Source organism: Meles meles, chromosome 4 (genome assembly GCF_922984935.1).
Source record: "Meles meles chromosome 4, mMelMel3.1 paternal haplotype, whole genome shotgun sequence".
Lineage (NCBI taxonomy): Eukaryota > Metazoa > Chordata > Mammalia > Carnivora > Mustelidae > Meles > Meles meles.
Window position 1 is genome coordinate 95,656,054 of NC_060069.1, and position 15,944 is coordinate 95,671,997.

At 35.0% G+C, this 15,944-nt stretch overlaps 1 protein-coding gene across 8 annotated transcripts in view; it reads right to left on the reverse strand.

Annotated features, from left to right (window-relative positions):
* Positions 1-15,944, reverse strand: part of STXBP5L (syntaxin binding protein 5L) — a 428,205-nt gene that overhangs the window by 338,620 nt on the left and 73,641 nt on the right. For all 8 annotated transcript variants that reach the window (XM_046003923.1, XM_046003924.1, XM_046003920.1 and 5 more), the window contains exon 3: positions 1,695-1,792. In XM_046003923.1, coding sequence (XP_045859879.1) covers positions 1,695-1,792 — 98 coding nt within the window. The remainder of the gene's footprint in view (positions 1-1,694; positions 1,793-15,944) is intronic.

The window sequence follows — 15,944 nt, forward strand, 5'->3', positions numbered from 1 at the left end:
TGTGGTCCATATACACAATGGAGTATTATGCCTCCATCAGAAAGGATGAATACCCAACTTTTGTAGCAACATGGACGGGACTGGAAGAGATTATGCTGAGCGAAATAAGTCAAGCAGAGAGAGTCAAGTATCATATGGTCTCACTTATTTGTGGAGCATAACAAATAACATGGAGGACATGGGGAGATGGAGAGGAGAGGGAGTTGAGGGAAACTGGAAGGGGAGATGAACCATGAGAGACTATGGACTCTGAAAAACAACCAGAGGGTTATGAAGGGGCGGCGGGGGGGGGGGGGGGGGGGAGGTTGAGGAACCAGGTGGTGGGTAATAGGGAGGGCACGTACTGCATGGAGCACTGGGTGTGATGCCAAAACAATGAACACTGTTATGCTGTAAATAAACAAATAAAAATAAATTAAAAAAAAAAACAGAAGAATGGATAAAGAAGAGGTGGTATATATATACAATAGGATACTATGCAGTCATGAAAAGAAATGAATTCTTGCCATTTGCAATGATGTGGATGGAACTAGAGGGTATCATGCTAAGTGAAATAAGTCAATCAGAGAAAGACAATTATCATATGATCTCTCTGATATAAGGAATCTGAGAGGCAAAGTGGGGTCATGGGGGGTAGTGAGGGAAAAAGTGAAACAAGATGGGATTCAGAGGAAGACAACTATAAGAGACTCAATCTCACAAAATAAACTGAGGGTTCCTGGGGAGTAGGGGGGTAGGGATAGGGTAGCTGGATTGTGGGCATTGTGGAGGGTGTGTGCTATGGTGAGTGCTATGAAATGGATAAGCCTGATGATTCACAGACCTGTACCCCTAAGGCAAATAATACATTGTATGTTAACAAAAAATTAACTCAAAATGGATTAAAGACTTGAAAAAGAAAACCTGAAACCATAAAGCTCCAGGAAGAAAATAAAAGCAATAATTAGCTCCTAGACATTGGTCTTGGCGATGATTTTTTGGATACAATACCAGGACAAAAATAAACAAGTAGGACTACATCAAACTAAAAGCTTCTGTACAGCAAAGGAAACCAACAACAAAATAAATGGGAGAAAATGTTTATAAATTACACATCTGATAAGAGGTCAATATCCAAAATATATAAAGAACTCATACAACTCAGTAACAAGATAAAAAACAATTACATTAAAAAATGGGCAGAGAATCTGAAAGGACATTTTTCAAAGGCCTACACATGACCTACTGATACATGAAAAGTTGCTAGGCATCACTAATTATCAGAGAAATGCAAACCAGTACCACAGTGAAATATCAACTCATACCTGTTAGAATGGCTATTACCAAAAAGACAAGAAATAACAAGTAAAGGATATGGAGAAAAGGGAACTCTTGTACACTATTAGGGTTACTATAAATTAGTACAGTTACAATGGAAAACAGTATGGAGTTTTCTCAAGGAATTAATACTAGAACTTCCATATGATTCAGCACTTCTACTTCTAGGTATTTATCCAAAGGAATTAAAGAAAGGACATCAATAGTTATGTCGGAGACACTAAAAATATGCCAATGAACTGGACAATATGAGCTTTCACAATCATCACTCATTTCAAAGAAACCAAATTTATTTGATCATATTCCACTTACCTGAATATTTAAGGAAATGTAATTGGTATTAATGTAACAAATAATAAAACAAAAATTAAGGATACATTCGTATAGCACCTGTTCTTGTCCCAATAGCCAAGATTTTCTGAACTGGATCAAAGGCTAACGCTGTGGGCTGATAAGGGAAACCATGCCGAACTGTCTGAAAGAGAGCAAATAGTAAAATAGTCATCAAGGAAATAAAAATTAATACAATTAAAACTACAAGATACCATTGTCCAACTACCATAATGAGTAAAATAATTATTTTTAAATAAAAAAATAACTACTACCAAATGTTGGTAAGAATATAAAATGACACAAACATTTTGGAAAATTTCCTTGCCATTTTCTATAACACTATCTGTCCTATGACTTATAAATTTCACTCTTACGTATGCATCCCAGAAAATAACATATGGCCACATAATAATCTGTATAAGTATGTCCCTAATAGCTTTATACTTAACAACCTAGAAACAGTCCAGCTGTCCAACAAGAGAATCAAAACCAAAAATGTGCTAGACTCATACAATAAATTACCACTCACCAGTTGAAATATGATAAACACTAATGACAGATGCAACATGGATGATTCTCAAAAACGTTATGCTAAATAAAAGAAGTAATATACAAAACAGTGCATACAGTATAATTATATTAGAATTTGAACAAGCAAAACTAACCTATGATGAAAAAGAAAATCATAGCAGTGGTTGACTTGAGGAGAACTCACTGAAAGGGAGTATGAGTAAAGTAATATTCTATATTTTGATAAAGGTGGATTACACAAGTGTATACACTGGTAAAAACTCATCTAATTGTACAATAAAATTTATGATTTTTCTGTGTGTAAACTAAATGTCAAAAAAATAAGAAAATAGTATTATAAACAAATACTGAACTCCATTTAATAATATGCATATTGAGTTTTTAAGAGGTAAAGCCTACTGACATCTGCAACTTAATTCAAAATGCATCCATAGAAGTATTATGGTTCATAGATGGATAGACATACATTATAAAGTAAATATAGCAAAATGATATTTGTAAAATCTACATTCTCAGTATGTATGTGTATGTGTGTGTACACACATAGATACATGAATGCTCATAGTATAACTTTTCAACTCCTCTGTGTGTTTCAAAGCTTTCATAGTCATACAATGGGGAAAAAAGAAAAGAAAAGAAAAATATAAAGAGTTAATAATATCATAAATCTGACAAGACTAACAAGAATATATAATAAGATACAGGAATTAATTTTAACATGAAATATAACTTTTCAAAGAAATAGAGGACTCACATAGGTCAGAAAAAATAGATTCTGGAAGGAGCTGGGGAAGATAGCAGGGTAGAAGGACCCTGAGTTCACACCATCTGTGTTTACAACTAGGTATCATTCACATCCAAGTAGATTAAACCCTGCAGTCTGAAGAAGGGCAAAACAAACTCCACAACTAAAAACAGAGAAAAAGCTTCATCTAAAAATTGAGGAAAGACAAAAAGGCAGAGGAAGCTGCCTTTAGGAGGAGGGGAACTAGCATATGCAGAGGGCAGAAAAATTGTCCCTAGGACTAGACAAGGGGGAAGACTAATCCTCATTTTTGACTTTGAAAATGAGAGGGGCTGAATTCCATGAGTTTGTATAACTTGGAGCCTGAAACTTTAAAAGTCAGCTGATGCAGCACTGAGCTAGCCACAAAGGCAAGTGATAGCTGGGTCACTGCCGTTAAAGAGACAACAGCCTACCTGGACAGGAAGCACAAAAATGGCAATTTACACAACACCAGGAGATAATGGGAGACAGATTTATTCATACTGATTCAGAATGTGTTCAGGAACTTCTTTGAAAAAGAGGGAGCTGGCAGGCACAATTTTCCTCCCCTGTTCCCCAGCATAAACAGAGGGCCATCTACAGGAGTCAGGCTACACAGGCATTTGCTACCTAAACTGCTAGCAGTATGCCATGAGTTCCTCTGAGGACTCACCGACTCCAAGGCTGCTAGCTTTGGCCCTAGGCTCTGTGCCAATTTTGTGAAAGCTGCCAATATGCCCACTGCAGCCACTGCTGCACACTGCAACCAGCCAGTGAATAGTCCTCAGCCATGTGCCCCCAGCCACCAGGGGGAATGCAGCCCTCAGTTTCCACAGAACTTCAGGGGATCTAGCATAGGACTAGCGGCCCTGCACAAATTTGCTAACAGTGTTGCCCCATTCACAAATTCCCTCAAAGTCACACCCTCTCAAAGTTGGCCTACCTGGGTCCTACCAACATCACTGAGAGCAAGTACAGCCCATAATAGGTAAAGCATCAGTCTGACAACTGCACTGAAAAGAAAAGCAACTCAGACACAAAATCAGGACATAAGCAACACACATGGGATACTCTCCTGAAGTGCAGGATTCTGGTGAACAGGGAACACTGCACACCAGGGCACTGTAGAACTTCTTCTTCATAAAGTCACTTTGGTTCAAAAACAGAGAACATTGCCAACTTTCTTAACACAGAGAAACAAACACAGGAAGGAAAAAAAAATGAGACAGAGAAATTTATCCAAATGGAAGAAGAGGACAAGGCCACACCCAGAGGTCTAAGCAAAACAGATGTAAGTAAAATGCCTCAGAGAGAATTTAAAGCAATGAATCATAGATACTCCCGGACTTGAGGAAAGAGTGGAAGACATGAGTGAGACCCATAACACAGAGATAAGGAATAGCATAGCAGAGATAAAGGGCTCAATAAACAAAATGAAAAACATTCTTAATGGAATGAATAGCAAAAGAACCAGAGGAATGAATTAGTGACCTAGACAACAGAGTAATGTAAAGTAATCAAGTTGAACAAAAGATAGAAAAAGGAATTGTACAAAATGAGAATAGACTTATGGAATTCAATAACTCCATCAAAAGTAATAACATTCATATTATGAATCTCAGAGCAAAAAGAGAAAAAAATGGGGACAGAAAATTTATTTAAAGAAATAATAGCTGAAAACTTCACTAAATTGGGGAAGGAAATAGATATCCAGATCCAGAAGCACAGAGTACTCCCATCAAAATCAAAAAAGGAGGTCCACAGGAGTGCCTAAATGGCACAGTTAGTTAAATGTCTAGGTGTCTAGCTCTTGATTTTGGCTCAGATCATAATCTCAGGGTTGTGAGATTGAGCCCCATGTCAGGCTCCAGATTGGGCATGGAGACTGCTTGGGATTCTCTCTCCCCGCTCTGTCCCTCCCAGACATTCATATTCTCTCTCTCTCTCTCTCTCAAAAAAAAAAAAAAAAAAAAAAAAAAAAAAAGAGCATGGAGCACTGGGTGTGATGCCAAAACAATGAACACTGTTATGCTGTAAATAAACAAATAAACGAATAATAAAAAAAAAAGATAGAAAGAAAGAAAAAGAAAAGAAAAAAAAAAAGGTGGCTAAAGGTAGCAAGACAAAACAAAATAGTAATGTACAAGGGAAAACCCACAGAGCCGGGCGCCTGGGTGGCTCAGTGGGTTAAGCCACTGCCTTCGGCTCGGGTCATGGTCTCAGGGTCCTGGGATTGAGCCCCACATCGGGCTCTCTGCTCTGCGGGGAGCCTGCTTCCCCCTCTCTCTCTGCCTGCTGCTCTACTTGTTACCTCTCTCTCTCTCTCTCTCTGTGTCAAATAAATAAATAAAATATTAAAAAAAAAAAAAGAAAACCCACAGAGCTAGCAAGAGATTTTTCACCAAATACTTTGCAATCCAAAAGAGAGAAACATGATATATTCAAAGTGCTGAATGAGAGAAATCTATGCCTAAGAATACTCTATTGCAAGGGTATCATTCAGAATAGGAGAGAAAAAGAGTTTTCCAGACAAACAAACTAAAGGAGTTCATGTCCAGTAAACCAGCCCTGAAAGAAGTATTAAAGGGGACTGTAAGTGGAAAAGAAAGACCAAAACTGAAAGTACGATGGTAGGAAAAAAAAAAAAAAAAAGCAATAAAAATGAATATTTCTGTAAAAAAATCAATCAACTCACAAAATAAAAGGATACAAAATATAACATCATATATGTAAAATATGGGGATAAGAATAGTAAATAATGGGTTCAAACTTAAATGACCATCAACTTAATATAAACTGCTCTACATAGAAAGGTTATACACAAACCTTATGGTAACCATGTATCAAAAACAACAAATAAATGTGCAAAAAATAAAAGGAAGTAATCCAAATATATCACTAAAGAAAATCAGCAAAACATGAAAGACAGAAAGACAAGGATCAAAGAAAATCTTTAGAAACAGCCATAAAACAAAAAGTAAAATGATAATAATACATATCTATCAATAATAATTCAGAGTAAATGGACTAATAAATCTTCCATTTATGATGTGGATAAAAACTACAAGACGCATCTATATGTTGCCTATAAGACACTAGTTCCAGACCTAAAGACACCTGCAAATTGAAAGTAAGGGTATGGAGAAATATCTATCATAAAAATGGATGTCAAAAGAAAACTGGAGTACCCATACCTACATTAGACAAAATAGACTTTAAAACAAAGACTGAAAAGAGACAAAAAGGACACTATCATTATAAAGAGGACAAACCAACAAGAAGATCTAACAATTGTAAATATGTATATACCCAAAATAAGACCACCCAAATACATAAGGCAGTTAATAACAAACATAAAGGAACTCACTGATAATACAATAATAGTAGAGGAACTCAAAACTCCAGTTAGAGATCATCTAACCAGAAGATCAACAAGGAAACAGTAGTTTTGAATGACACTCTGGATCAGATAGACTTAACAGATTTATTCAGAACGTTATTCCCTAAAACAATAGAATACACAGTCTTTCCAAGTGCACATGGGATATTCTCCAGAATAAATCACATATTAGCCCACACAACCAGCCTCAAAAAATTCAAGAAGACTGAAGTCATACCAGGTATCTTTTCTGCCCACAACACTATGAAACTAGAAGTCAACCACAAGAAAAATCTGGGAAGATCACAAATACATAGAGGTTAAATAACATGTTACTAGAAAATGAATGGGCCCACCAGGAAATAAAAGAAGAAATTTTTAAAGTACATGGAAACAAATGAAAATACAACAATTCAAAAACTTTGGGATGCAGCAAAAGTGGCTATAGAGGGAAGTTTATAGCAATACCACCTACTTAAATAAGAAAAGTCTCAAACAACATAAACTTATGCCTAAGGAGCTAGAAAAAGAATGATAAACAAAACCCAAAACCAGCAGAAGAAAGGATTAGAGTGGAAATAAATGATACAGAAGTTTGAAAAAACAATAGAACAGATCAATGACATCAGGAGCTCGTCCTTTGGATAAATCAATAAAATTATTAAACCTCTAACCAGATATATCAAGATAAAGACACTCAAATAAGATCACAAATGAAAGATGAGACTAAATAACCAATACCACAGAAATGCAAATAATTATAAGAGAATATTATGATAAACTATATGCCAACAGGTTGGTCAACCAAGAAAAAATGGATACATTCCTAGAAAAATATAAACTACCAAAACTGAAACAGGAAGAAACAGAAATTCAAACAAACCAATAACCAGTAAATAAACTGAATCAGTAATCAAAAACTCCCAACAAATAGAAGTTCAGGGCCAGATGGCTTAACAGGTGAATTCTACCAAGCATTTAAAGAAGAGTTAACACCTGTTCTTCCCAAACTATTCCAAGAAGTAGGAGAGGAAGGAAAACTTCCAAATTCATTTTATGAGGCCAGCATTACTCTCATACCAAAGCAGATAAAGATTTCACTGAAAGGCGAACTACAGTCCAATATCCCTGATGAACATGTATGCAGAAATTCTCAATAAAATACTAGTAGGCCAAATCCAACAGTACATTGAAAGAATCATTCACCATAATCAAGTGGGATTTATTCCTGGGTTGCAAGGGTGGTTCAGTATTTGCAAATCAATCAAATAAGATATCACATTAGTAACAGGAAGGGTAAGAATCATGTGATCCTCTCAATAGATGAAGAAAAGGCATTTGACAATGTACAGCATCCATTCATGATAAAAACCCTCAACAAAGAAGGTTTGTAGAGAACATACCTCAACATAGTAAAGGCATTATATGAAAAATCCACAGCTAACATTCTCAATAGGGAAAAGCAACATTTTCCCCTAAGGTCAGGAATAAGGCAAGGATGCCTATTCTCACACTTTATTTAACATAATACTGGAAGTCCTGGCCACAGTAATTAGACAACAAAAAGGAATAAAAGGCATCCAAATTGGTAAGGAAGAAATAAAACTTTTCCTATTTGCAGATGACATGATACTCTATACAGAAAACCCAAAAGACTCCACCAAAAAAACTGCTAGAACTGATAAACGAATTCAGTAAAGTTGCAGGATAAAAAATCAATGTGCAGAAATCTGTTGTATTTTGATACACCAATAATGAAGTCACAGAAAGAGAAACTGAGAAAACAGTCCCATTAACAATTATGCCAAAAATAATAGATACCTAGGAATATATATATAAATGACCAATAAGCATATGACAACACCATTAATAAATCATATTCACAATGAGATACAACTGTATAGTCACTAGGATGAGTATAATAAAAATGATAGATGCTAACACATGTTGACAAAGATGTGGAGAAATTGGAGCCCTAATACATTGCTGGTGGGAATATAAAAATATGTGTAAAATCTTAGGAAAACAGGTTTGCAGTTCTTCAAAATGTGAAATATAGAGTTACCTATTATCCAGTGATTATACTCCTGGCTATATAACTAAGAACAATGAAAAAAGAAATCCACACAAAACTTCAATACAAATGTTCATAGCAGCATTATTCATAATAGCCACAAAATAGAAACAACTCAAATATGCATCAACTGATAAATAAATAAAATACAGTATAGCCACACAGTGGAATATTATTCATTAATAAAAAGAATGAAGTACAGATACATGCTACAATAGGGATGTACCTTGAAAATGTTATGCTATCTGAAAGAAGCCAGTCACATATTAATTCCATTGAATACAATGAACAGAATAGGAAAATCTATAGATACATACATTATATGTCTGGCTGCCTAGGCATGGGGGATAGAGGCTGTGGATAATGTGAATTGACTGCTAAAGGGTAAAGGCAACCATTTTGGGGGTGGCAAAATGTTCTAAAATTGACTACGGTAGTGCTGCACAACTCTCTAAATATATTGAAAAACAATGAAATGTACACTTTAAATAGGTAAAATATATAGTAGGTGAATTATATATTAATTTGAAGGAAAAGAATATTATTTCCCCCAAGAATATAAAATATTCTGATACTGTATCATTAGATAAATTATGCTGTAAGACGTTAGATCAGTTGGGGAACCTGGTTGATTTCAAAAGAATTAAGGCTATCAGTTAGAATGACAAAATGCAGTAAAAAATAAATGAAGCAGGAGAAAAATGCAGAACAGAGTCTGAAGACAACCATGTCAAGGTAACAAATTCTCAATTTTAGACAGTGCCAAGAAGGATTGTTGAAATACTATAGTTTATGCTCAGTCGGTAAAATAAGATGACAGCAAAGCTGATCAAAAATTAAACGAGGTTTTTAAATACCTAATTTTTCTTAATGTCATTTTGCTTCTCTTGTTTTCTTTCATTTTACTCTCTGTATTAGTCTGTTTAGGCTGATATAGCAAAATACCATACACTGGGTATCTTAAACAAGGTATTTCTCACAGTTCTGGAACCTGGGAAGTCAAGATCAAGTCATTTGCCAATTCAGTTCCTTCCTGGCTTGCAGAAGGCCACCTTCTCACTCATCTTCACATGATGGGGAGAGAGCAATCTCTCTTTTCCTTTTGTAAAAATCCACTAACCCATTATCCTCACCCTTCTGACTCATCTAACCTTAATTAACTACCAATTTCCCCTTCCCAAATACCAACACATTGGGGCTTGGGATTTCAAAATACAAATTTTAGGGGGACACAATTCAGTCCATAGCATTCTCCCTTAATGTTATTATAAGGGATGACATGAGGTGGCCAACTGTGCCAACAGTTGTATAAATCTCTCTAGATACTTGAAGCAAAGAAAGATATAATGTAGAATGGCTGCAAATATGTGGAAAGTTTGGTTCTATTACCCTAAATTAAGGAAACTGCTACCACCTCTGAGATGAAAGAAAATATTCTGTATTCACTGCTGATACTGCAAGAGGCACTACCAGACACAACACTTTTACTTTCTCCCCGTCTTTAAATCTGGAATAAGTGCCTCCCATTGGCTGAATTTAACCACAACCCAGCTAGCAAGGAATTTGAACATCTCAGCTCTGGTTTTAGTTTAGTTTAAATTTTAATTTCCTTAATGTATAAATGAGAACACAGAAGGACCAGTGTGGAACTGAAAGCAGTATGAGACAAAGCAGAATTCATATTTGGCCTGATTGACTAAGGCTGAATACTATTATAATATTTCAAAACAGCTTCATAACCACCTGTGACAGATACCCTGTGGCTCCCCAATATATTCTTTTCTCCCCTTTCTACAGTAATAAAATTTTGAGTTCAGCACATAGCAATCTAGTTCATACTATATTTTTCAGGCTCCACAGAAGATGAGATTAGATTCTGAACAAAGGAATGAGAGCAAAAATGATATGAAGCCTTAAAAGTAAAGCAAATACTTCTTTTTTTCTCACCTTCCTACTAACTAGAAAATGTATTCAATGACAGGAGTTGGATCAGCCATCTTAGAACATGAAACGGAAGCTGTAGGTTAAGGATAACACAGTAACAAGATAGAAAGGTGTTTCGTCAATGAATACTGTTATGCTGAAAAGAAAATTTTTTAAAAAGTGTTTCATAACAGAAAAGAGGTTTGTTGGTGTTTTTTTTTTTTTTTAAGATTTTATTTATTTATTTGACAGACAGATCACAAGTAGGCAGAGAGGCAGCCAGGGAGAGAGAGGAGGAAGCAGGCTCTCCGAGGAGTAGAGAGCCTGACGTGGGGTTGGATCCCAGAACCTTGGGTCCATGACCCGAGCCTAAGGCAGAGGCTTTAATCCACCGAGCCACTCAGGCACCCCGGTTTGTTGGGTTCTTGATACCATATAGTCATTGAATCAGTCCTGGGTTGTTTAAGCTTAGATTTCATGAAAGAGAAAGAAATTTCTACATTAAAAATTTTATTTATTTATTTATTTGACACAGAGAGAGAGTGCGCACACAAGCAAGCAGAGCAGTAGATAGAGAAAGAGGGAGAAGCAGACTCCCCACTGAGCAGGGAGCCTGACTCGGGTCTCAATCCCAAGTCCCCAGGATCATGACCTGAGCCAAAGGCAGATGCTTCACCAACTGAGCCACCCAGGCACCCCAAACTCTTACATTTTAAACCACAGTTACTATGGTCTATTAAAACATCTTAACTGGTATCCTTATACCCACCTCAACCATTCCTAAAAGTAAATATTCACTAGACCAAGTTAATTTATGAGGCATGTTCCCTAGTTTTGATTATTAGTCCAAAAAAAGAAAGCTTTTGATTCTATACTAAAAGAACTCCAGCTCTCTACCATATTGATTTTTCATACCTATATTTATCATTTTCATATACTACTGATAGGCCAAAGCTACTATTTCCATAACCTGAGCATAGAATTCCTAGAATCATGCACCAGGTTTCATCTAAAAACACACAAAAGGGACTATTAGAAATTCCCAGATATCTGATGCTTTTTGAAAGTTCACATATGCCACTGTACTTTTACAAAAGACCTACATTAGTACCTGTTTTTGCCAAGCAAAAGAAATGTGAAGAGGATTTTCACTTTTACCAAAAAAAGGTAAAAAGTGAAAATAGAGTTGAGTGATTGTTTTGCAGCCAGCCATTATAGGGGCTATAAGCATGCTATAAGCAGGAAGAGTGGAATGAATTACTGAACACCACATCAAAAACTAATGATGTACTATACAGTGGCTAATGGAGCATAATAAAAAAAAATTAATTAATTTGTTAAAAAAAAGAGTAGCACTATCAAGAGTTCTCTAGGAACTACACTCAGCATCTCAGCATCAAGCTGCCATAGTTTTAAACTGTGTCTGTGAGCATCTGCACTTTATTTCAATTTATTTTATGTATCTGTTAGCAAGACATGGCCTAAGGTATCAGGAAAGTCTAAGAGAGGTTATTTTTGGGGTCTGGGAATGCTCAAAAAATATTTCCTTATAAATTAGTGGTAGTTGCTTCTTTGCTTTATGCCCTTCAGGCTTATAAAGGTCTCACAGGAACACTCTACCTTAGATAGTGAGGGATGCTTGTATAGAAAAAAATAATATTTATGGATTATAAAAGATAGAATAAAACAGTTATGCAATAAATTTATGTTATTTAAAAATTCCTCTAGGTAAAAAATTTGCTTATAAAGATTTATAATTATATAATACATGCTTTTTTTCACATAAGTTCACTTGCCTTGTTTGGTCTATAAATGTTACACTCAGGGGACTAGGTACAGTAAGGTAAATCATTCCTGATTTTGAATGCAGAAATAGGAAATTAACTGCAGTCTCAAAATTTGTTCAGTAAGTCATAAATAATTTGAAGTAAGATATCTGGTTACTCTCCTGTGTGAAAAAGGACTTTTACATGGATAACATATTTTAGTAAGCAAAAAGCAATCACTATTGTAACTATAGAGCAACTCCACTGCTAGTAAAATACCCTCAATTTCAATATTTGTTTCCAGTAACAGCCAAATCACTTAAACTTTGAGTTTTTTAGGGCTTTGTGTATATGTCCACAACTCTTCCCTAAATATGATGTCATCTTGGAGCACTGAAAGTATTGCTGAATGATTTCCTGCTATCTTAAATAAAGGAAAAGACGGTGCAAGAGGACAATGACAGGCATATAACGCCACTGAGTGGCATAATGGAAACAAAATTAACAAATTCCTATGAGTCCCCATCAAAATGTGCTAAAAAGGTAAAATTGTTCTATATGGTAAAGTATCTACTCATGTGGATTCCATTGGTAATTGAGGTATTGGTACCAGTTCTCAGGAAGAATTCTAAATCTCTTGAAAGAATGAGAAAACTACCATGTTCAAAGATCTAAAAGCAATTGATATTAAAATGAAGAATAAGGCATTAATATACCTCCATTTCATAAGATATTTGTAAGCAGATATAATAGAAATGGAATGCTAATTAAGCCATTAATATTCTGAAATTTAATACCTTATTCTCTTTATCTTAGTTTTATTTTTATTGTAATCATACACAACAGTTTAACAAATCAGACAAATCTAAAGGATATTTGAAAAATTAGAAAGGTATCTTCTTACCTCTCTGATTTTGTATTTCCCAGAGGAAACTACTTCTCAGTATTTCTGCTATTTATTTGGGTATTTGCCTAATGTGTCTCAAAATAACATTTTTACATTGCTGCTTACTGACTTTTCAAAAAAAATATTCTTTTTCACCTACCCCCTCAATATTTATCCAAGCACCTTTGTCATATCCCCAACCCCCAATAAATCATAACAGTCAGTGTTAACACTATTAATATTAATTACTAATTTTGCCTCACAAAAGTTTTTGTTCTCTGAGGTTATCTTTTTTTTTTTAAGCTGCATTTCTTTAGCTTTTATGTACTACTGACTAATTCGACCCCAAACTCTTTCCCCAGTTGCCAAAAATCATCTTTCAGCGTATTAAATACATCAGAGAAAGGAAGAAGAGGGATGGAGAGAGAGACAGAGAGGGAAGAAAGAGAAAGAAAGGGAATGACTATTTATATAAAATTTAATGATCCCTAGTGACAAAAAACCAAATTAGCTATTGCCTGGATCCAGGAGCAGAAAAAAAGAAGGACCGCTACGAAGAACCAGGAGTGGTATGTTCTCTATTTTTACTATGATAGTGATTTCACAGGAAACTCACCACATGGTGAAATGTATATAATTTCAGATTGTTTTAAGAATTATAAACTAAATACTTATGAATATAGTTACAAAATACTAAATAAGATATTAGTAAATGAAATCCAGTAAAATATACTGACAATTATAAGCTTTGGCCAAATAAAATTTATTCTAGAAATGTAAGTATACATGTTAAATATATATACTTCGTATTCCATTTGTTACTAATATATTTCATATATTTCATCCTTCACCCTTCCTTAACTTAAATTTTAAGTTTTCCAGGCCTCAGTCTTGAAACTAGAGGCATTTCTTACTACTCACAGAATAAACCTTGGCAAGATACAGATAGAGTAAAGCAGATAATATTCTTCAGCATATAAATGTCTTTGCAAATGTGATTTCTAAAAAGGAGTCTATACTGGTTGCTGCCACCTCTTGTGAAAGTAATCTTTAGTTTCTAAGCAATATACAATTTTGTTTTGTTCTTTTACTAAATAATGTGTTCCCCTGATAATAATATTTAAGTTGACATAGCATTTCCAGGAAAATATATAAATACATGTGAATTTTCTTTATTAAGCCAGAAGAGGATCATTGGCATGTTTTCTCTTGTCTCATATACATGGAAGAGAAAGAAAATTTTAAAATATGTCTGTGTTAGATTTAGACAAAAAGTTTGACTGCCTAATCTCATTTTTAGATTTTAAATTAACACAAAGACAGTTCAGTATCAGGATACATACCAATGTTCATTAACTCAACAAATTAAAAGATAAAACCTCATGATTATATCAATAGGTTCTGGAAAGGCACTTGACAAAATTCAACAGTCTATCCAAGTAAACATCTAATGTAAATAGGATTAGAGGGAAATTACATAAAGATGATAAATATTAACAATAACAAAAATAATAACAAACATGATACTAAACAACGAAAAGCTATAGTCATTTCTATCAAAATCAGGGAGAAGACACACATGTCCATTTTTTCAATTATTATTCAGCTTTGTTGTTGTTTTTAAAGATTTTATTTATTTGACAGAGACAGAGACAGCAAGAGAGGGAACACAAGTAGCAAGAGTGGGAGAGAGAGAAGCAGGCCCCCTGCTGAGCATGGAGCCTGACATGGGTTTCCATCCCAGGACCCAGGACCCTGGGATCATGAACTGAGCTGAAGGCAGATGCTTAACAACTGAGCCACCTAGATGGCCCTTCAAAACCCTCTGGTTGTTTTCCAGAGTCTATAGTCTCTCATGGTTCATCTCCCCTTCCAGTTTCCCTCAACTCCCTCTCCTCTCCATCTCCCCATGTCCACCGTGTTCTTTGTTATGCTCCACAAATAAGTGAGACCATATGATACTTGACTCTCTCTGCTTGACTTATTTCGCTCAGCATAATCTCTTCCAGTCCCGTCCATGTTGCTACAAAAGTTGGGTATTCATCCTTTCTGATGGAGGCATAATACTCCATTGTGTATATGTACCACACTTCCTTATCCATTCATCCGTTGAAGGGCCCATTATATTCTTAATACAAATACTTGTGTACTAGAAACCATGGAAGACCTAAAACGCATAATAGACAGGTAGTTCCGTATTTCTCGCTAAGAACGTATTTCTTAAAAGAAACAAATAATGGGCTTATATTTAGTATAATGTTCCCTGATTCAAAGGACTAATTATCTAACTAGTTATGGAGTTAGACTATTAAAGATGATTCAGTGTTTATTTAGTTGGATTCCCCTGTGAGCTATACACTTGCATTTCGAAAGGTCCACTGAGATATTTTGCACTATTGTTATTTCTGTAAGTATAAATAGTTGTTAAGTATTTGAGGACTACCTCTCTTCTTCAGATGACAACTTTTTAAATATCTAATAATAAGGATGGTAGACAATTTGAGCCTCCATTACAAATAAAAATAAGATCTAAATTTATAATCTACTTACAAAAACAGCATTTTGCAATGTCTTTCTTTCCTCAGCCTACCCACTGTTAGTTGCAATGAATATGAAAATGATAATTTTCCTCTTGCTACTATATGCATATATCTATATGCATATATATATATGACTATATGCATATAATCATTATCCCCAAAACTGCTGTCACCATTTGTTTTCTATGTACAAGGTACAATGAAAAACACTTTACATGGATTATCTTACTTAATTTTCATTTATTTCTATAGCCCCATGAGATATGTGATGTCATTACAGATGAAGTTGAGGCTCAGTAAGGTTAATCAACTTGTCCAAGGTCACCAAACTAGTGAACACACAAGTTGACAGCTTTGGAAATAAGAGCTATGTAACATTTCAGTACTCTAATCTTGTTTCAAGATTAAAGAATATAACCTGATTTGCAT